This window comes from Miscanthus floridulus, chromosome 18 (genome assembly GCF_019320115.1).
Source record: "Miscanthus floridulus cultivar M001 chromosome 18, ASM1932011v1, whole genome shotgun sequence".
In the NCBI taxonomy this organism is placed as follows: domain Eukaryota; kingdom Viridiplantae; phylum Streptophyta; class Magnoliopsida; order Poales; family Poaceae; genus Miscanthus; species Miscanthus floridulus.
Genome location: NC_089597.1, coordinates 52,458,443 through 52,481,918, shown reverse-complemented (window position 1 = coordinate 52,481,918; position 23,476 = coordinate 52,458,443). Strand labels below are relative to the sequence as shown.

The 23,476-nt window shown below is 47.0% G+C and overlaps 3 protein-coding genes and 1 pseudogene across 10 annotated transcripts in view; 3 read left to right on the top strand and 1 right to left on the bottom strand.

Moving 5' to 3' along the window:
- LOC136523844 (2-methylpropanoate--CoA ligase CCL4-like) overlaps window positions 1-23,476 on the bottom strand; it is a 96,373-nt gene that overhangs the window by 25,681 nt on the left and 47,216 nt on the right. The gene's annotated exons all lie outside the window — the stretch shown is intronic.
- LOC136519506 (very-long-chain 3-oxoacyl-CoA reductase 1-like) overlaps window positions 1-23,476 on the top strand; it is a 78,914-nt pseudogene that overhangs the window by 13,905 nt on the left and 41,533 nt on the right.
- The window catches only part of LOC136519505 (very-long-chain 3-oxoacyl-CoA reductase 1-like), an 85,362-nt gene continuing 72,551 nt past the window's right edge, over window positions 10,666-23,476 (top strand). For all 3 annotated transcript variants that reach the window (XM_066512892.1, XM_066512893.1, XM_066512894.1), the window contains exon 1: window positions 10,666-12,282. The gene's annotated coding sequence lies outside the window, so the exon portion shown is untranslated. The remainder of the gene's footprint in view (window positions 12,283-23,476) is intronic.
- LOC136519508 (very-long-chain 3-oxoacyl-CoA reductase 1-like) overlaps window positions 12,277-23,476 on the top strand; it is a 50,281-nt gene continuing 39,081 nt past the window's right edge. For 5 of the 6 annotated variants that reach the window (XM_066512899.1, XM_066512896.1, XM_066512897.1 and 2 more), the window contains exons 1-2: window positions 12,277-12,719; window positions 12,884-12,953. In XM_066512899.1, the coding sequence (XP_066368996.1) occupies window positions 12,442-12,719; window positions 12,884-12,953 (348 nt within the window). In that variant the 5' untranslated portion in view covers window positions 12,277-12,441. Of the gene's footprint in view, window positions 12,720-12,883; window positions 12,954-14,331; window positions 14,616-23,476 lie in introns of those variants that run through there. The other variant, XM_066512901.1, reaches the window with a different exon arrangement.

Below are 23,476 nucleotides of genomic sequence, written 5' to 3'. Positions count from 1 at the left end.
TTTGCCTTCAATGCTCACTACATGCTTAGAAAGGATTCTAGTGGAAAGATGAAAGTCATGTTCTTAGGACCTCCAAACAAGAATAGGCCTAAGAAAATTTGGGTTGCAAAGTCACTTGTTGAGAAGGTGAAGGGCCCTCAACAAGTTTGGGTTCCTAAAGCTTGATCTCTTGTGTGTAGGTGAACTACAAGACCGGTGGAAGTCATTGGGTTATTGATAGTGGTTGCACACAACATATGACCGGTGATCCTCGTATGTTCACCTCACTAGATGAAGAAGTAGATGGACAAGAAAGAATCACATTTGGAGATAATTCAAAGGGCAAGGTTAAAGGATTGGGCAAAGTGGCAATATCAAATGATCATTCTATCTCAAATGTGCTATATGTTGCTTCATTGAGCTTCAACTTGCTATCCGTTGGACAATTGTGTGATCTTGGCTTCCAATGCTTGTTCACCGAGAAGGAAGTTGTTGTATCTAAGAAGGATGATGATCAAGTGATATTCAAAGGATTTAGATACAACAACCTATATCTAGTGGATTTCACCTCCGAAGATGCAAATTTGAAGACTTGCCTATTCACCAAAACAACACTTGGGTGGCTATGGCATAGAAGACTTGCTCATGTTGGGATGAGCTCACTCAAGAAGCTAATGAAGAATGATTTGGTGAGAGGGTTGAAGGATGTGAAGTTTGAGAAGGACAAGCTTTGTAGTGCATGTCAAGCCGGCAAGCAAGTTGCAAATACTCATCCAACCAAAGCTTTCATGTCAACCACAAGAGTGCTAGAACTCCTTCACATGGATTTATTTGGACCAACAACATACAAGAGTTTGGGAGGAAATCTTTATTGTCTTGTGATTGTTGATGACTATTCAAGATATACATGGGTATTCTTCCTTCATGACAAATCCAAAGTTGCATCTTGCTTCAAGAAGTTTGCCAAGAGAGCACAAAATGAATTTGAAGTGAAGCTCAAGAAGATTAGAAGTGACAATGGGAAGGAATTTGACAACACAAACATAGAAGCCTATTGTGATGAAGTTGGGATCAAGCATGAGGTCTCCGCAACATATACTCCTCAACAAAATGGTGTAGTTGAGAGAAAGAACCGGACATTGATCACTCTTGCAAGAACAATGCTAGATGAGTACAACACCCCCGAAGCTCTATGGGCGGAAGCTATCAACACCGCATGCTATGCATCCAACCGCCTATTCCTTCAAAAGTTCCTTGGCAAGACACCTTATGAGTTGCTCAATGGGAAGAAGCCGGACGTCTCCTTCTTTAGGGTAGTTTGGTTGCAAATGCTATATCTACAAGAAGCGGCAACACCTAGGGAAGTTTCAAAGATGTTGTGATATTGGTTTTCTTGTTGGTTACTCATCAAAGTCCAAAGCATATAGAGTATTTAATCATGCCACCGGCTTGGTTGAAGAAACATATGATGTGGAATTTGATGAATCTAACGGCTCCCAAGGAGCACATGAGAATCTTGATGATGTAGGTGATGAACCATTGAGGGAGGCTATGAAGAACATGCCGGTTGGAGACATCAAGCCTAAAGATGATGAAGATGATGTACAAGTGATTGATCCACCTTCTTCATCAAGTGCACCACAAGATGGTGATAAAGATGGGAGAGTAGAAAATGAAGATACTCATGTCTCCCATGATCAAATGGTGGTACAAGCACAAGATGTTGATGCTCCACAACCTCCTCCTCAAGTGGTCAATAGAAGAAATACACCTCTACTACAAGATCATCCACAAGATCTCATCATAGGGAGTCCATCAAAGGGTGTAATGACTCGCTCACAAAAACTTGCTTCATTTATTGCTCATCACTCTTTTGTCTCTTGCTATGAGCCTACCAAGGTAGAAGAAGCTCTTCAAGATTCGGATTGGATAAATGCCATGCATGAAGAGTTGAACAACTTCACCCGCAATGAAGTTTGGACTCTTGAAGAGCGGCCAAAAGGTGCAAGAGTCATTGGAACAAAGTGGGTGTTCCGCAACAAGCAAGATGATCAAGGCATAGTTGTGAGGAACAAGGCAAGACTAGTTGCAAAGGGGTTCTCTCAAGTTGAAGGATTGGATTTTGGAGAGACCTTTGCACCGGTTGCAAGACTAGAAGCCATTCGTATCCTCCTTGCATATGCATCACATCATGAAATGAAACTATATCAAATGGATGTGAAAAGTGCATTTTTAAATGGCTTTATTAATGAACTAGTCTATGTTGATCAACCTCCTGGATTTGAAGACCCTAGATATCCTAATCATGTTTATAGGTTGTCCAAGGCATTATATGGGCTTAAGCAAGCCCCAAGAGCTTGGTATGAGCGCCTTCGGGACTTCCTCATTGAGAAGGGCTTCACCATCGGGAAGGTCGACACCACACTATTCACCAAGAAGCTTGATGGGCACATCTTCATTTGTCAAGTGTATGTTGATGATATCATCTTTGGATCATCAAATGAAGATTCTTGCAAAGAGTTTGGTGAATTGATGTCAAAGGAGTTTCGAGATGTCAATGATTGGAGAGCTTACATTCTTTCTTGGTTTTCAAGTCAAGCAAATGAGAGAAGGGATTTTCATCTCTCAAGAGAAATATACAAATGATCTTCTCAAGAGATTCAAGATGGATGAATGTAAGCCAATCAAGACACCAATGCCAACTAATGGACATCTCGACCTAGATGAGGGAGGTAACACAGGTTGATCAAACTATCTACCGCTCTATGATTGGTAGCTTGCTTATATTTAACCGCATCTAGGCCCGACATCATGTTTAGTGTGTGTATGTGTGCTAGATTTCAAGCTAATCCTAAGGAAACTCATTTGATTGCCTTTAAAAGAATCCTTAGGTATCTTAAGCACACACCAAGCATTGGCCTTTGGTATCCCAAAGGAGCTATATTTGAATTAGTTGGCTATTCCGATTCAGGATTATGACGGTTGCAAAGTTGATAGAAAAAGCACATCCGGAGGGTGCCATTTGCTTGGTAGATCACTTGTGTCTTGGTCCTCCAAGAAACAAAATAGTGTGGCCTTGTCCACCGCCGAAGCGGAATACATTGCCGCGGGTGCTTGTTGTGCACAAATACTTTACATGAAGCAAACTTTGCTAGACTATGGTGTAGTTCTAGAAAAAGTACCTCTTTTGTGCGACAATGAAAGTGCCGTAAAACTTGCAAATAATCCGGTTCAACACTCTCGCACCAAGCACATAGATATCCGCCATCACTTTCTTAGAGATCATGTTGCTAAAAATGATATATCATTAGAAGGTGTAAGGACCGAGGATCAATTGGCGGATATCTTCACTAAACCGCTAGATGAGGCGACTTTTTGTCGATTGCGGAATGAGCTCAATGTTCTTGATTTTAGTAACTTCACTAAAAAATGAGCTTGTGTTGTCCCTTGCATTGCATTGTAATATACAACATGTTTAATTTTTGGTAATGCATATAGGGCTTGTCTAACATGGTTAAGATAACCGCCGTAAAGCGTGTGAAGAAGCTTAACCTTGGATCAAACTTGACAAGCAACTAGATTTACTTTCAAGTATTGCATTGCATATGCATGAATGTTGTTTTGTCGTTTATCTTCAATTGCCCTCTTATTGCCTATTTTCTTAAAAAGAATTATAGCCTAAGGCAAAATATTTTGAAAAAAACTTGAGGGTTTGAGAGAGGTCACTCATATCAGTCCCAATTGGTGTTTATTTGGATCTTATTGGAGTTGGGACTTGATTGGGAATAGGCAGCACGAAGGACTTTGAAGATTTGCTGGAAAAAGGGTGACCGGACGCTGCACCGGACTCTGATGTCCAGCGTCCGGTCAGTTCACAGGAGGTGAACTACTGCTGAGAAGGAGTGACCGACGCTGAAACAGTGTTCTTCCAGTGTCCGGTCAGATGGCGATCCAGCGTCCAGTCGATCGAAGACGATGAAGGCAGCTTGCACCGGACTCTGGCTGCGTCTGGTCGGTGTTCACCGGACACGTTCCGGTTGCGATTCCAGGGGATTTGGACCTCTCTGGAATCGATCGGACGCTAGGTGGCAGCATCCGGTCGCTGCCACCGGAGCGTCCGGTCAGTAGAAAACATGCGGGATCCAATCTCTTATCTCGTTTCCTTTTCTATCATGGTCGGGGGACCCCCATATAACGTAGCACCGCGTCAATGCCCTTGCCCTAGAACTACCGCCGCTCCCTGCGCCCTGCCCGCGCCGCCGCCCGCCGCTCTATCGCTTCCTGTGCTGAGCCTGCGCCGTATCAGCGCCGCCGCTCCTTGCGCCGCACCTGCACTGCCACTTGCCGCTCCACGCCACGTGCCACCACTGCCCATGCCGTCGCCCACGCTGCTCCGCGCCACACGCCGCCGTTCGTGCCTCTACGTCATGCGCTGCCATTGCTCGTGTCGCCGCACGCGCCACCACACTTGCCCTAGCTGCGCTGCCATCTTGCTTCATGCCACCGAGCTCCCACCCTAGCCATCGATTCACTGCGCATTGCGAACCCTAATCTCTAGTTGCCGACCCGGTGGTTCCCCGATGCGTCTCTCTTCTCGTCGTTTCGCCGGTTCGTCAGGTAGCAAGCCCTCGTTTTCAATTTCGTACCTAATTGCTTGCTTCCTAGGGTTTCGTATCTCTAGATGAATAATTAATATTATCTGTATATCCTCTATTCTATCGTGCAGTGAGTCGGTGCCGTTCAGGTCCTATTTGTAGTTGTCTGTCAACTCGGGGACAAGCTCGTGAGTACGGATCGAGGCCAAGCCTCGGAAGTGACAGTTGGCAGTTGATCTTCGTCAGGGGCAGTTGCTCTTTTCAGATCCATAGGATGGTTCGTGACAACAATGTTGGAGGTGGTCCCGGTGATGAGGATCCGAGACCCTCGCCTTGCCTGCCTATAGATCCAAAAGGCAAGGCGATGAAGAAGCTTGCAACAAAGAAGTGGAAGTTTCCAGATGCAGATACAGTTAGAGCAGCCGTAGTTACAGCAGCAGCAGAGCGTGCAGAGGCAGGAGGTGCTAGGAGTGGAGTCCAGATTGCAGATCAACTCTCTCCATCTACGAGGGCTGCACTAGAGCAGGTTGAGCGCCGTCATGGTGGTCCAACTGGGATAATCATGGTTGCGGGACGGCGAGTTGTCTTGGATGAGAGTCAGCCCCAGGGGGGGTCACAGCAGGAGCCACAACCAGCATCATAGACTCAGGAGGGAGAGCAGGCCGTGGAGACAGAGCAGGCACCTCAGCCACAGCTTCGCCGCTCTGGACGTACCCGTGTGCCAGTCACTCCGAGGTCTAAGACTCAGCAGAGGCGTTCACGTCCACCGCCTAGAACACAAGGTTCGCCCCAAGTGACCCACTTGGATTTGAGGGCTACTACGGCCAAGCAGGTTCAACAGCTTAGATTCATGGACTTTGAGTAGTGGTTTCCACTGAGGCAGGATGAGCGTGCTTTAGAGGGTTTCTACACACCTCTACAGGAAGATTTCTATAAAGCATATCTTAACAGTGGGGCTGTATTCAGATCTCAGAGGGTGTGTAACATTGAGACTATTGTTGCAGCAGCTGGAGAGCACATTCGCCCCTACCTATCTTACCTGCCAGGGCTGATCAGATTTACTTGGACGGACAGGCTTATATGTTCCATCTTGGGTCCGTCAGTTCTATGCTTCTCTCTGGATTGACCCGCAGCACAGATTCATACACTTTGCATTCAGTGGCAGAGATTATAGGCTGACGAGCACTAGGGTCAGAGAGATACTTAGGCTTCAGGAGCAGCCGTCATGGCTACATGAGGTTTGCTATGGACAGACAGCGCCCCCTAGACATCCCTCATGGCTGGTATGGTGCCCCCTACAGATCTAGTCTGCCACTGCTTCACTAGAGCCATTCGGCGAGGGGTCTAGCAGGACACCCAGTGATCTCACTCCCACTGCTAGAGTGCTTGATGCCATTATGAGGAGGACACTACTTCCGAGGATGGGTTATCACGAGGGCTTGACTCGCATACAGTTGTGGTTACTGAACTGTCTGATGCAGCAGACAGTGTTTGATATTTGGGATCTCCTTCTGTCAGAGATGGAGGATACTATTGCAGAGGGGTTCAGGGGTCACAGGAAGCTGTCGTATGCTCACTGGATTACATTCTTGATTCACAGGGCAGTTACAGTGAGGCCACCTGAGATGCTAGCTAAGTATAGTGGTGCTACTATAGAGTTTCCTGCATATAACCTGACTCAGATGATCCGCCATAGTACACCGAGTGCACCTAGCTAGCCGCGTCGTTGTCTAGAGGTGCTAGAGACTGCAGCCCAGCAGGATGATACTATCAGGGGACTAGCAGCTATAGAGGAGGAGCAGCTTGACGCTCAGTAGGAGGGGATGGTCGAGAGCGACCCCAGTGATAGCTCAGATGAGGACTACCAGGATATTCCTCAGATGCCTCCACATTGACATGACTATGAGGCTGGTAGCTCTAGTTTAGCTCCACCTGCACCACAGACAGACCCCGCTCTACTTACCATACGTGAGCGGATGAGGCAGGATCAGGCTCGCCAGGCTTAGGAGACCGCCGCTACTTTTGCATAGTTCCAGACTCGACAGGATGAGTTTTAGTGGTAGCAGCAGGCCATACAGCAGCAGCAGGCCATGCATCAGTAGCAGCTTCTCATGCAGCAGCAGCTCCTTGGATTTATGCAGCATGTAGTGACAGCTATTGGGGTTCCACTCGCCATAGCCTTCACCCTAGCTTGGATCAGCCTGCCACCACTTCTATGACTCCAGCATTTACAGCCTAGTGGGCTTCAGAGTCAGGGACAGCCACCAGCACAGTTTGCTTCACCTACAGAGTAGGTGTCCCAGTGGTTTGCTTCACCCGTGTTAGCCCCGTAGTTCACACCTCTCCAGACGGGTTTCACACCGGCTCAGACTTCCTCGCTACTAGTGCCAGATACTTCAGTCTCCAGGAGTCTTGGAGCGACATTCAGTGAGTTGATAGGGCAGCCTACTCCGCCATATTTGCATGTCCCAGGTCCTTCTATAGTTGCACCTATTACCGGGACTACAGAGACGCTCCCTTCCTCAGTGGCATCAATCAAAGCTGGCTTCTCCAGTCATACCTGCACAGTCTACAGCAGCTCTAGTTGTTGATCCGACCCAGACCGCTTCAGCATCGCTTCCAGCTATAGAGGGTCAGACAGCTCAGAGCTTAGGGTCAGATGATGATGGCACTCAGTTCCAGCTTGCTCCTCGTACCTCAGCGCCCGACTCATCCGCTGCAGCCCCTACCGACCGACCCTTAGGTTTTGGTGTTTGACGCCAAATGGGGAGAGGGATCAAGTATGTTAGTCTTAGGGGGAGCAACATATCTACGGGGAGCTTAGTTTATCTATTAGATTATCAATTACATTTGGAGTTTTATGTGTGATACACTATTATGCATTCGTGTGTTTACCTTTATGCATCAAACTATATTTATGTGATAGTGATATCTATGTGACTACGTGACCATGATATATGACATGTGTGCTCTCTACTTTGAATTATTTATATGTCATATCACTTGTGCTATGCTCATTTGCTTTGCTTCCGTGTTTTACTCCGATGCAAATGAGCTTTATTACTTGTACTCATGCTTATTTCATATCTTTTGAGTACATCATGTTGGCTTGGGTCATATAAGCTTGCCTAACTCTTTTGTTCTTATTGTCAAAAGCTTATATGAACCAAGCATGTTAAAAACCTCAACTCTTTCACATACTCGAGGTGGTATTGTCATCAATCACCAAAAAGGGGGAGATTGAAAGCATCTAGGCCCCTAGTTGGGTTTCGGTGATTAATGACAATACATGATTACTATGACTAATGTGTGTTTTGTAGAGGCAATTAAGTTAGGTCATGGTAATGAAGATCGATTGGGCTATCATGGTGGTCATGCCCCTACGATGGAAATCGTTTCGGTTTTCAAAGGATGGACGACAAGGTTAAGGATGGACTAGTTCTAAGTGTCGTTGGTGTTGAAGAGACACTTAGAGTAGTTTAGGACTTTGTTTTTCCTTTGGCAGTACTATTAAGGGGGGGTATGAACGGGTATCTTGACCTCGGTGAGTCTAGTGGGTTAGGTGTGGTGCACACTTGCTAAACCTAGCACTAGGTAGCTCCTAAAAAGCCCATAGATCTATTGGAGCAAACTTCATTCACGTACGTTCGAAAGTTGGAAGTGAATGGAGGGTCAAATACTGACCGGACGCTAGCTTCGGTGTGACCGAACGCTGGCGCAGTGTCCGGTCAGTTCATTTGATCAAGGTGAAGTCATCTAGAAGTCACAGGACGCTGAGAGGTGAAGTGACCAGACACTGAGGGCCAGCGTCCGGTCAACTCCAGTAAGGTTCTAGAGACGGAAAATCACGACCGGACGCTGGCCAGCGTCCGGTCACACTTTAAACACTGGAATTCAAGGTGAACTGACCGGCGCGTCCGGTCAACATGACCAGAGCGTCCGGTCACCCCGCAGAGGCACATAACGGTTATGTTTTTAGCCCATGTTATAAATACTTCCTCCATTCGTGTGTGGGGGTACTTTTGCTCATTTCAACAGCTGAGAAACACCTTTGAGAGTGCCAAGAAGAGCAAGGTCCTAGTGAGGTGATTGAGATTTGAGAATCCCAAAGAGAGCCCTCATTAGTAAGATCAAGAGTAGCAAAGTGTGCATCCACCCTTCTCATTAGGCTTGTTGTGATCAAGTGAGAGTTCGTGCTTGTTACTCTTGGTGATCGCCATCACCTAGACTGACTTGGTGGTGATTGGGAGCTTGGTGATCATCCAGCGGAGCTTGTGGATGACCCAACTCAAGTTATGAGCGGTTGTGGGTGATTCACCGCGACGGAGTGTCGAAGAATCAACCCGTAGAGAGCACTTGATCCTTATGCGGATCAAGGGAGAGCTACACCCTTGCGCGGGTGCTCCAACGAGGACTAGTGGGGAGTGGCGACTCTCCGATACCTCGGCATAAAACATCGCCGCGTTCCTCCTTCTCTCTTTACTTTGAGCATTTACCTTGAGCATTTACTTTGAGCTATTCAATACTTATCTTTACATTCATAGAATTGTCATTCTAGAGTAGGATTAGAACTTAGGTTGCAAGACTTTTGTGCGATAGAACATTAGAAACACTTTCTAGGCACAAGGGGTTAATTGGGCTAACAATATGACTTAATTATTGCAAAGAAATTTAGAATTAGCCCAATTCACCCCCTCTTGGGCATCTTAATCATTTCAATTGGTATCGGAGCCTCGTGCTCACGTATTTAAGCTTAACCGCTTAGAGAAAGATATCTCACGGGGATAGACCTTCTCCTATATTTGAGAGGGATGACTTTCCATATTGGAAAATTCGCATGGAGAAGGGTGCGATTAGCACGTCAGCACACAACAATAGAGACCATAGACTAAAGAGGCAGGCAGGCAGCACTCCAACAGTAGCAAGTAAATTCCTCATCCCAAACCCCAAATCCATGCTCCATTTTAAGTTGGAACTTGGATTTCCGGATCCAGGGATCCTCAAGACACTTGTCATTTGCCAATTCCATGAATGAATTAATAATTGTGTGTTTCTGGATTTTTGGAGAGTTGTAGAATTACACAATAAAGAGGACTAAGACATGGAATATTTTTTTCTTATATGCTTAACTAGTTATACAACCACTCTCATGAAACTAACATTCTGTACAGGCACAATCAAAACTAGTAGAAGAATTAGCTAGTGATGCAAATGACTTGCAAAATGTTCACATGTATACATAAGTCCTTGGATAGCGGCCCTAGGTGTGAAAATTGACGAGCTCCGCCACTGGCTGCAGACGACATGAAGTCGCTTGCCAAGGATCTGCCTCCACCACCACCGCCAAGTTGCCTACGGGAGAGAAGAACATGGGGGACGGAGAGAGGGAGGGCCTCCCCAATAGGGAATACGAAGGAAGAAACAAGTCATTTTTTTGCTAAAAAGACCGACCAGTCCACTGCTCACATGCGCTTTGCTATACGTGACCTCTCCTCCGAGTTATCGGCCAGGTTGTACAGACGACTGTTATAAACACAAAAACGAACCAGTATAGACTATTTGTGCACCACTTAAAATGTTTTGGACTCAGAAATGAAAATTCAAAGTTAGAGGACCTAACTGATATAAGTAGACAAGTTGATAGGCGAACCATGCATTTTACTCTAAAGTTAAACAGAGTACTCTCCGCCCGTATGAATGAGGAATTAATTAATAGCTTAGCCCTATCAGTTAGTTGGAGAGCTGGTAGCTACGAGCTACAGTCGACCATATGGGCACATAAACGGACAGTGCAAATGCCACCCACATATTAATTAATTCCTCTTGCTATTACTCTGGCAGGTTTTTGGATTCCTCCTTCTCTTGCTCTGTTTTTTTTCACGGGATTCTCGGGACTGTACTGTGTCCCAAACCTGCTCGGGTGTGCCGAAAGATATGGTTATTGGGCCACGTCGCCAAAATGTTTTACACCATTGGATGTAAGATCTACTGTTTCTATTCGTCCCGTTGCGTCCCCATCCTGTTGATGGCTACGTGTTAAAAAAAATAATGAACGGAAGACCAGCAAGTGTCCTCATCCTGGCCGCTGCTCCCCCGCACTCTTCAGTTCGTCGCTTCCCTCTGCCGTTCGAGCTTCCCCGGCAGGTGTGCCCTCATCCTCCGGTTGATCTCAGATGGATTCTTTTCTGTGCCTTTTTTTTTCCTTTGCTTTTCACCGCTTTCCGCCTAGGGTTCTCGTGACCCTGTCCGCTTCTTCTCTGCTTTATTGGCTGATTGGAACGAAGCTTAGGCAGAAGCAGCGAGTTCGTCCGGTGGCGTCACTCTTGCATCGTTTCTGTATCTTCCGAGAATAGTTTCAACTGTGTTATCCTGGAATGATGGCCACCCCTACTTTGCTCGTCAGCCGTTGCTTCCTTGTCTGCTACCTCGTGTTCTATAAGTTGATTTTACACTGCCTTATTCCGCTTCTGTTATTGCAGTTTGGAGGTTAAGTAGAGCACTGCTATTGCTCTTGCAGGTTTATATATCCCATAGATACCACCTTCTATTTAGCCTCTGTCCCCCACCCCCAAAGATGAATTTACGGCGATTTTGCACTGCCTTGCTCTGCAGTTGCTATTGTAGTTTGGAAGTTGGTTAGACCGACTCCAACAAAGAGGACCCAAATACGATAACCATTCGGTATTGTAGATCATCTACAGTAAAAAAAAGTCACGGACCCAAATATCTCCTCTCCAACAGACAGATTCAAATCCACGCCCACCCACCGCCGCGCCCCTCCCTTCTCACCGTAGCGAGCCCGACGCCCCTCCCTTGTCTCCGGCGGGTGGCGGGCCCGGCTCGCGGCGCGGCTCCCTACCTCCCTCGTCGCGAGCACGGCGCCCCTAGCCTGGCGCCCCTCCCTCCCTCATCGCGGCCCCTTCCTCTGTCTCCGGCGAGCGTGGTGCGCGGGCGACCCCTCTTTCTCCTCCGACGGCTCCCCGGCAGATCTAGGCCGCGCCTCTCCTCCGACCACGGCATGACGACCCCTCCCTCTCCTCCGAGCACGGCGTTCGAGGGGCGGCGGCTTCGCATGGATCCTCGGCGGCGGATCTGGTCCAGGAGCGCGGCGCGGGGATGGGGCCTCCTCCCCCGGCCAGATCCGGTGGCGGCGTGGCGCGGGGACGCTGTATCTAGTGTGTGGCGCGGCGCGGCCCCTTCCCCCTCCACCTCCTTCCTCCCTCTCTCTTTGCCTCGCTCTCTCCACGCGGTGGCGCCTCAGTGTACAGTGTTTGCGTCGTCGAGAGAGACGACGCGTTTTTGCCTTCCGGCTCGCCTGCGAGGCAAAATGGCTGTCTTGTTTGCGTCGTCCGTTTGAGCGTGATTTTAGGACGCAAAATACTGTGCACGATGGATTTTACGTTTGCGTCGCCGTTTGGCTACGTTGTTAGAGACGGTCTTAGCACTGCTATTACTCTGGCAGGTTTATGGATTCCACCTTCTCTTGCTCTGTTTTTTTTTTCACGGGATGGTCAACTTTGCTTTTCTATTCTCGGAACTGTACTGTGTCCCAAACATTGCTGCCTCACGAAGTGATTCCTCTTTTTTATGGTGTATAATATGCATGGCTTGTGTGAGTGTGACCTTCAAGGTTTAAAATAGCACGAAACAGGATCTCCTTTTGGGGTGTAATTCCTCTGCCTCGATGAAATAAGAGCTTTGGTAACTGGTAAGTTACAGTATTTCATTGTTTTTTATGGTAAGTTCCGTAAGGCTCATAGAAATTCAGCAGCATGGTGCGTCCACATTCATGGAAGAGGCGATGACGTGGACGGGCTTGACGTGGGGCAGATGATGGTGTGCTAAACATTTGGCAGGTGAAGAGGCGATGCGGCGGCTCCGCGAGGTCGTGGACGGGCTTGACGTGGGGCTCCTGGTCAACAACGCCGGCGTGGCGAAGCCGTGCGCCGTGTACCTGCACGAATTCGACGTGGACGCGTGGGTGAAGATGATACGGGTGAACCTGTGGGCGCTGACCGAGGTCACGGCGGCGGTGCTGCCCGGGATGGTGGCTCGCCGGAGGGGCGCCATCGTGAACATCGGATCCGGGTCAACGGAGGCCATCCCATCCTTCCCGCTCTACACGATCTATGCCGCCACCAAACGGTAATAATTTACGTTTACACCTTTCTCAAAAAACACGCTTGGAATCATATACTCCAAAATAGTGTTTGAGCTGGCCAGAGCTGTGTCAATATTATCCAAAATGCAAGTATTCATAATAAGCTTTACGATAAGTGTCTAATCTTTGGAGTAAAAATTTCAAGCAGGCATGTTTCTCAATTCTCGAGGAGCCTCTACGTTGAGTACAGAAGCAAAGGGATTCATATCCAATGTCAGGTAACTCAGAACAGTAAGCATTTTTATATATTCATTAGTATATACTCCTTTCGTTTTAATTATAGGTTGTTTTGCTTTTTCTAAATATATAACTTCTATTATAAGATGGTCATATCGTATATATATCTAGGCGTATAGCAAAAGCTATGTATCTAGAAAAGACAAAAATAATCTATAATTTCAGACAAAGGGTGGTAATATTTAACACAAATAACCATAGAATAGTGTCATGTTTCAGTACTACAGATTTGATACTATTATATTTTTTTATTTTAAGATTAAAACATATTTTTATAACATAACATTATATGATCTGTTATACTTGTGCAAAGAAAATCATTTTCTTCCTTATCTTTTGGGATAACTTTAAGGGCTTGTTTAGTAGAGCTTCATCTAATTCTGATTCTCTAAGAAAGCTGATTCTCTGAGAGAAGTGATTCTGTGACTGAAAGTGATTCTTTTAATTTTTTAGCATAAACTCTTAAAATCATGATGGAGAATCATTTCACGGAATCAGGAGAAGCTACTTTTTTCAGCTCTCAACCTCTTAGTTCATTTCAGAGGATCTCTTCACGGAATCAGCAGAGAATCATTTCTCTCAAAAACTGTTTGGCAGAGCTCCTGCTGGATTCAACAGAGAATCAGCTCTGGGAGCTCTGCCAAACGGGGCCTAAATACAGTTGCTTGTAAGCAGTAGCTCAAGTTACAGTTACACATCCAAGACAGTGAGTCTTTGCCTTTACAGTACGTCAATAATTTAACGCTTGGGTTGCAAATAGGTAGAGGCTGTTTAGATACATTCGTCCTGTTCGTTTGGGCTTGTTTGGCTGATAAACCATGGCTCAAAGTACTGTTGGCTGGTTTGGTGTGAGAGAAAAATAATGTTCGTTGACTGATAAGCCATGGCTTATAAGCCATATACGACTAAGCGAACATGCACATTAGCCATGGCAAAAGATTTGCTCTTAAACTTTTGCCGCTAAACTTTAGCTATTCAAACTTTAGTTTGAGGTGTTTAGATCCATGGTAAATAGCATTGTTTCCTTGAAAGACTGATTTGTCCTCATTTAATGACTGATTTGGTTCATTAATTGTGATCCATGCACAGCAATGCTTGCTGCGTGCTGGGCTTCTTGCTGTTGCACGCCGGTGATACTGCTCGCCGGGCTGCTGCACGCCGGTGTTGCACGTTCATTTTCAAACAATAAAAAATTACACTTTATTGCATAATTATTCAATAGTTGAAGTACACAATTCAATTGTGCTCAACCATACAAATCTATCACACACGTTACAATTCAAGTACACAATTCAAATATCCATGATCTATTTAACAAACCAATGACTATTTGGTCACGAAAACCATTTATGTATGCAGATTCATCCCTTGGCGGCGGCTGACCAGTATATGTTTGAGAGGTCGATGCCTCAGGTGGAACATAGTTCCCAACACGATCACAATGATTAAAGTCCCTATCCACTATTCCACTTGATCGAATGAAGTTATGGAGTGCCATGCATGCTACGATTATTTGGCTTTGCTTATGAGGTGCATAACTTGGCATATGCAACAAAAATCCTCCACTTCATCTTCAGAACTCCAAATGACCCATCGATGATATTTCTAAGAGATGAATGTGCGAAGTTGAAGATCTCTTTTTTACCTTATAGCTCCGGGCCTTCTCGATACTCTGGAAGATGGTACTTCGTTTCCTTGTTGGGCGCAAGATAACCCGGACGGTTCGGGTACCTAGAGTCCACCAAGTAAAATTTTCCTACACAATAGAACATTTTTGTAAGTTTGAACTAGTTGGACTAGAAGTTGTGATTGCAACATTGGAAGTTGTTTACCTGTTGGTGGATGTGGAAACATGTCGCCGTACTTGGTCATAGCATCCGTGAACACTCTCATGTCATGTACAGAACCAGGGCATCCAGCAAGAACAAATGTGAACCTCATGTCGAAGTCACAAACAACCAGCACGTTCTGTGTTATCATGCCCTTGCGGCATATGTGTTGAACCACCTTATCACTTGGCACCACACATGGTATGTGAGTGCCATCTAGTGCTCCTATACAATTGTTGAAGAAGGGATGGAACCTAGGATTCCTCAATCTATGATGAATTGTTCTGAATTCTGGGTCAACTGGTGTCGTGTTCATAAACTCAGGGTCCCTCGTGGACCAGCTTCCCAACAAAGGCTCGACTCAAGTAGACAAACACGCAACTCGTGGGCCAGCCCAAGTGTCTGAACAATAGGTCTGGCCGAGGATGAACGGCACCCGGCTTCCGACTCCGGCCCACCTCTCCGACTGGAGCGCCCACTTCAGTCTCTAGCCCGCCTCTGGATGGTCTCTCCGACCAAAAGGCCTGGCAAAGCACTACCTCCGACTTCGACCCCATGTCTCCGACCGGGGTATGCAAAGACCCTGCTCACTGCTCTTCTCCGACTGGCGCAACCAGAGCTGACTGGGACCAGCCGATTGGGGACGCCCGCTCGGAAAAGACCAGGCAATGGACAGAGCAAGCAAGGCAAGGCGCACAAGTCAAACCATGATAACAGGGACCGTACCCTATACACCTGCAGGAATAGTACTCTGCAACCGCCCTGACACAAACAGTGTTGTAGGCGCCGACATTTTCCCTACAGTATTGTGGGCGCCATTAACTCCCATACGGTAAGGCCCCCACATGCCTCTGGGCATCGACAGTGTTGTGGGCGCCGACATTTACCGTACCGAGTGAACATGGTGAAACTCCTCACATGCCTCTGGGCATCAATAGTATAGCAGGTACCGACATCTGCCATACCCGCACAAAATGACACAGCCTCCCACGTACATCCAACAATCAACAGTATTATGGGTGCCTACCATCATCCTGTACCCGCCGGCGTGGGCAATAAGGCTTAGAAGCATACATACTCTCTCCCTCTCACTTGTAAGACCATCCCCTTCATCTATAAAAGGGGATGCGCTCTCTTCCATGAGACTAAGTTAAGCCAGGTCATCTAAGAAAATCCAGATTCATTAGATCGACCAAGTTCACTAGTTCACAACCACAGAACCGCCAGGTTCGAACCACAAGCACATGCTTGAACACTTAGCTCATAGCGGAGCTCCTGTCACTCTCAGCCCTTCCGACCAGAGCCCGGTCGGACCTCTTGTACCCCCATCTTTCTCCTTGTTTGTAACCCCACAACAAACTTCGAGCACCTGGGCTCAGAAATAAAGTCACCGACCGACTCAAATCGGACATAGGGCATATTGCCTGAACCAGTATAAACCCTATGTCATTGAGTGCTAGGCCACCTCCAATCACAACATACGGCAAAACTACAAATATTTACTTGTTGGTCACTTTCTGCACCGACAGTTGGCGTCGTCCGTGGGGAAGACATTGTACGTTCAACACTTTTTGGTCATTGGATGGCCCAGTTTTTCGCCACCTTCGCCATGGCGGGCTCTAGAGATATGATTCACTTCGGTCACTGGATTTTCCCGCGCTCCCACCTATTGGGATGTGGGTTCCACCCATCTTTGAGCCATCCCAGGCCTTCCTCCTCGGAAGCCTGGACTTCGTCGTCGACCGGCTTGACGTACTACACCTCTGCGAGGAGGCACTCATTCTGGCACCCGTTGGAGGGGCGCCCTCCATTGACTCCGGGATGCATGACTCCGACGATGTGGTACCGTGCTTCATTCCAAGCATACTCTCTGCTCAAACCCCGCTGTGAGTAATGTACATGCTGTTATTTACTTACTATTCTCTATCTTTTGCCGATTACCCGGAGGGACCCCCGTTGTCCCCGCCACGACCACCATATGACCGGTTCCCATATGGCCTCGCGTCTCCCGTGGATGCGTACGCCTAGGGGCTCCGAAGGATGTCGGCGTCGCCCCCCTCTCATGTCCGAAATCATGGGGATGGAGAGCTATGCTCCCACCTGTTTCCTCGACCTCATGGATGACGATGTTGAGAGTGATGGCTCCAGCATCGGCGATGTGGTGCCTAGCCACCTTCCATCCCGAGAGTGCGCTATGGTGGACGCTCCAGGACAGCCACCAGCGGTAACGCAGTCCTTGCAGACTCACGCCCCTCCGGATCCTCATGCGGAGACCCCCGAGCTCGCATGGGAGCACGGCGAGGAACCATGACAACAGTGGCTGCACCAGCCACCGACTGCGCCAGCGTGCTCGGTGCACCACACTGCGCCCCTTGCGCATAGACTAGCGAGCGGCGCCTGGGGTCACGCCTGTTGGGTCCAGTGCAACACCATGGACAGGGGGAATGATCCCCCATAATTTGCTCGAGCCAATCAGAACATCGCCGCCACAGCAATACTTCTGCACGGCCTCCCCGAGCCAGACATCCCTCAGGAACAAGCGATGCACCAAAACCTCCGGGCACTATTGGAGACCGCCGCCATTCAACAGGCGGAGAGCTCCGTATCACGACATCGACTCACAGCCTCTCTTCCCACCAGGGGAATGGGGACGCAGCAGATGAGTCGCTCCACCCGCTCACCGCTACAACTGCCGAGTACAGCACAAGAGGTTGCACCCGCGCCTCGTCTTGACTTGACAAACGCTCTGCACCGATCGCCTGCATACGCGTAGCTCGGGCCGAGCCGAGACACAAGCAGCAGCGACCGGAGTCCCAGCCCTGATGGCCCGGGACCACGGACCTTGTCCAACACCTCCAGCAAGCACCACTCCCGCCACGCTCCAACGGAGGCCGGGGCAGAGGCAAGGCCAAGTGCTAGGATCAGGACAAGGGCCCCTCCACGTAGAGGGGAAAAAAAGAACAGAAAAGATCGCCGCCGACCAGCCAACTCTACGCTGGTCGCCACGGCTGATCACACGGGCAAGCAGCCCCAGCAAGACCCTCCAGGCCACTTCCATGATCTCATGGAGAGCCCGTGCACCAACCACGACTACCCCGTCAAACACATCTACAAGGACTGCGAGCTCCTCAAGCGCCTTCTGCGGTAGGCCGATGGGCCAAAGGAAGAAAAAGGCGAAGAAGCAGCGACCGAGAAAGGGGGCGTAGCGGGCAAGGATCCGGACGACTGAAGGTTGAAGTGATCCGACCGAATGCCTACCGATTGAAGGACAACAACAACGACATTCTCACCGAACGCTTGGAGCAGCTATGTCATTTTTCTTCCCCTAAATTTTAGTCTTACCATTGTTTACTTAGTGTTTGCTCCTATAAGAGCACCCCGACCCGAACACTTTTTGGCCCGGGTCGCTGAAAGGTCCTAATATGGCTAGAGGGGGGGTGAATAGCCTATTTAAAAACTACAAATCAACTAGAGCAATTTGATTAGTATGACAAATGGCGAATTGCAAACTTGCTCTAGCTCTACAAGGGTTGCAAGCCACCTATCCAACAATTCTAGTAGCAATGATCACTTGACACACCACTTGCAATCCTACTCGCTAGAAGAACTAGAATAACAATGCAAGCTCTCAATTCTAATTACACTAAAGAGCTTGCTACAACTAGTTTGCAAGAATGTAAATGAGTGAGTATGATGATTATACCGCCGAGTAGAGGAATGAACCAATCACAAGATGAAGATTAAGCCAATCACCGGGAGAATACAAATGACAAGAGACAACCGATTTTCTCCCGAGGTTCACGTGCTTGCCAACACGCTAGTCCCCGTTGTGTCGACCAACACTTGGTGGTTTGGCGGCTAAGAGGTGTTTCATAAACCTCGTCCACACGATTGGACACTGCAAGAACATACCCACAAGTGAGGTAACTCAATGACATGAGCAATTTACTAGAGTTACCTTTCGGCACTCCGACGGGGAAGGTACAACTCCCCTCACAATCACCGGAGACGGCCACGAACAATCACCAACTCATGCCGATCCTCCACCGTTGCACCAAGCCGTCTAGGTGGTGGCAACCACCAAGAGTTACCAGCGAAATCCGCAGCGCAACACGAATACCAAGTGCCTCTAGATGCAATCACTCAAGCAATGCACTTGGATTCTCTCCCAATCTCACAAAGATGATGGATCAATGATGGAGATGAGTGGGAGGGCTTTGGCTAAGCTCACAAGGTTGCTATATCAATGAAAAATGTGCAAGAGAGTGAGCTTGAGCCGGCCATAGGGCTTAAATAGAAGCCCCCATGAAATAGAGCCGTTGTACCCCTTCACTGGGCACTGATCGGGGTGACCGGATGCTCCGGTCAAATTGACCGGACGCTGAACCCCGTGTCAATCTTCATTTAATTGTGATCGCCAGATCGCAACGGTCGACAGTTGACCGGACGCTCAGGCACAAGTGACCAAACGTTGAACCCCCAGCGTCCAGTCATTTATAGTAAGGTTCCAAAACCGGTTTTTCTTCGACCGGACATGTCCGGTGGCTCTTGACCGGACACAGCCAGCGTCCGGTCAGTTACCCTGATTTCCTTGCAGCTACGTCAGCTCTGACCTGATGCTGCCTTCCAGTGTCTGGTCAGTCAGAGGCCCAATGTCCGATCACATGACCGACGCTAGGTTATCACTGCCACACCTGACTGGACGCGCCGGTCCCCCTGAGACCAGCGTCCGGTCAGTAGTAAAACAGCGAGACTGACCCTCTTTCATTTCTATCTCCTTCACCCTTGCTCAAATGTGCCAACCACCAAGTGTATCACCATGTGCACATGTGTTAGTATATTTCCACAAATATTTTCAAGGGTGTTAGCACTACACTAGGTCCTAAATGCATGTGCAATGAATTAGAGCATCTAGTTGCACTTTGATAACCGCATTTCGATACGAGTTTCACACCTCTTAATAGTACGGCTATCTATCCTAAATGTGTTCACACTCACTAAGTGTCTTGATCACTAAAACAAAATGGCTCCTACATTTTATACCTTTGCCTTGAGCCTTTTGTTTTTCTCTTTCTTCTTTTCCCAGTTCAAGCCTTTGATCATAACCATGCCATCACCATTGTCATGATCTTCATCATTGCTTCATCACTTGGAGTAGTGCTACCTATCTCATGATCAGTTTGATACACTAGGTTAGCACTTAGGGTTTCATCAATTATCCAAAACCAAACTAGAGCTTTCAATCTCCCCCTTTTTGGTAATTGATGACAACCCTTATACAAATATATGAATTAAAGTTCATTTGAATCCATGTTGCTTGCCCAAGCATATTTACCATGTGTATTGAAATCAACCAAGTATAGAATCTCATATCTAAATCCTTTGAATATCAAGTTAGAGCCATCTACACTTATAATCTCTACATCATCCACACCAAATATGCACTTGAAACCAAGATCACACAATTGAGCTACCGACAAAAGGTTGAAGTTCAAGCTCTCTACTAGTAGCACATTGGAAATGCTCAAGTCATTGGATATTGCAATCTTACCAAGCCCTTTGACCTTGCCTTTGCCATTGTCACCAAATGTGATACTATCAATCCCATTGCTCTTGTTTTCATTGATTGAATTGAACATTCTTGGATCACCGGTCATGTGTTGTGTGCACCCACTATCAAGCACCCAATGCCTTCCTCCGGCTTTATAATTGACCTACAAAAGAAGATCAATTCCTTTTAGGTACCCAAACTTGCTTGGGTCCTTGAAGGTTAGTTACCAAAGTCTTTGGTACCCAAATAGCCTTCTTCTTTGGGCCCACAATTGGTGTACCAATGAATTTAGCCTTCACACCATTGGCACCCTTAACAAGCATGTAACAAGAATCAAATTTGATTGAGGATACATTAGGTAGTTTGTTCTTGTTAGTCTTGCAATTTTGCTCTATATGCCCAACTTGCTTGCATCTATTGCAAAACCGACCATTGCCCTTCACAAAGCTAGCTTTGGGAGTGACAAAGGCCACCTTGCCTTTCTTGGGGGTATAGCCTAATCCCTCTTTGTTGAGAGAAAACCTTTGGCTACCCAAGCACTTTAGCAAGTGGGCCTCTCCACCATAGGCATTGCCTAAGGCACGAGTGAGCTCATTCACCTCTTTCTTGAGGGTCTCATTTTCCACTTTTTGTGAGGCATCACAAGTGATTCCATCACTCAAAGGTGAAATGGAAGTGGTAGTGCTACAAGAGGGGTTAGTGGGAGCAACTAAAATGGACTCATGAAAAGATTCATTAATAAGATCACAGTTAGTCCCACATCACAAGATACGATCACTTGCTCCTTCTCGGTTTCCTTCACTTTGACTTGCTCAATGAGAGATGAGTGAGCCTTTTCAAGCTTCGAGTGAGCTTTGCCAAGCTTCTCATGGGCTTCCATTAGCCTCTCATGAGTAGCATTGAGCTCATCAAGGGATTGCTCAAGAAATTTTACTTTCTTGCGCAATTCTTTGCACTCCTTTCTCTTCATCTCATTGCAAGCGTGCACTTGCTCACACATGTCCAAGAGCTCCTCCTTGGTGTACTCCTCATCCTCCTCATCATCATCATTATCATTCCTACACGAGTCACTTTCACATTCATCATCATCACTCTCATCATATTTTACCTTGGTAGGCTTTTCATGAGACATGTCGATGGAGTGTCGAAGATGGAGGGCTTGTTGTTGATGGCGATGCTTGCTAGTGCTTTCTTGATAGATTTCTTGCCATCATCACTAGAGTCATCACTATCCGATGAGCCATCACTATCCTAAGTGACTACATAGCCTCCACCCTTCTTATTCTTTTGGAAGGTCATTCTCTTCTCCTTCTTTTCATTTTTATCTTTCTTGTGCTTCTTCTTCTCATCCTCATCATTATCACTATTGTAGGGTCAATTTGCTACAACATGATCGGGGCTCTTGCAATTGTAGCATATTCTCACATATTCTTTGCTTTTGGTGTGATCTCTTCTCTTTGTTGCACCATAGCCCTTCTTCTTCATGAATTTTCCTATCTTGCGGACAAAGAGGGCCATAGCTTCATCATCAATATCACTAAGATCATCATCATCACTTCATTCTTTCTTGGACTTGCCCTTGTTCTTGGATGATGATGAGCTAGCCTTGAATGCTATACTCTTCTTCTTCTTGTCTTCTTCTTCCTTCTTGTCATCCTTGTCATCCCCCTCCCTTTCCACACGGTATGTCTCTTGGGTCATAACATCACCTAGTACTTGGTTGGGGGTAATCTCCTTTAATCCTCCTCTTATGATAAGCAATCTCAACATCTCAAATCTTGGAGGTAGGCACATCAAGAACCGATGAGAGACATCATCATCCTTGATCTTCTCTCCCAATGCTTTCAAATCATTGACAATCACTTGCAAACGATGGAACATCTCCAGAATGCTCTCATCTTCCTTCATCTTGAAGCTTGTCAATTTATCCTTGAGGATATACAGCTTGGCACTCTTCACTACCGGTGTGCCCTCATATGTTTGCTCCAATCTCTTCCACACCTCATTTGCTCTTTCACAATCCTTGATTTGCTCAAACACCTTGGAATCAATGGCATTGTATATGGTGTTGAGAGCCATTGTATTGCATTGCTTGTTGGTCTTGTCTTGGTTGGTGGGGTATTGGGATCAATGATAGCATAGTCATTCTCGGTCACCTCCCATACTTGATCTTTGATTGAACCAAGATACATCCTCATCTTTCTCTTTCAATAATCATAGTATGTGCCATCAAAGAATGGTGGTTTGCCCCCACATGGTTGAACACAACTTGAGCCATAATTTGACAACGAGGTTGTTAAGCCTTTAATCAAATGGTGACCACAGCTTTGATACCACTTGAAAGGTCCTAATATGGCTAGAGGGGGGTGAATAGCCTATTTAAAAACTACAAATCAACTAGAGCAATTTGATTAGTATGACAAATGGCGAATTGCAAACTTGCTCTAGCTCTACAAGGGTTGCAAGCCACCTATCCAACAATTATAGTAGCAATGATCACTTGACACACCACTTGCAATCCTACTTGCTAGATGAACTTGAATAACAATGCAAGCTCTCAATTCTAATTACACTAAAGAGCTTGCTACAACTAGTTTGCAAGAATGTAAATGAGTGAGTAGGATGATTATACCGCTGAGTAGAGGAATGAACCAATCACAAGATGAAGATTAAGCCAATCACCGGGAGAATACAAATGACAAGAGACAACCGATTTTCTCCTGAGGTTCATGTGCTTGCCAACACGCTAGTCCCCGTTGTGTCGACCAACACATGGTGGTTCGGTGGCTAAGAGGTGTTTCACAAACCTCGTCCACACGATTGGACACCGCAAGAACCTACCCACAAGTGAGGTAACTCAATGACACGAGCAATTTACTAGAGTTAACTTTCGGCACTCCGCTGGGGAAGGTACAACTCCCCTCACAATCACCGGAGACGGACACGAACAATCACCAACTTGTGCCGATCCTCCACCGCTGCACCAAGCCATCTAGGTGGTGGCAACCACCAAGTGTAACAAGCAAAATCCACAGCGCAACACGAATACCAAGTGCCTTTAGATGCAATCACTCAAGCAATGCACTTGGATTCTCTCCCAAACTCACAAAGATGATGGATCAAT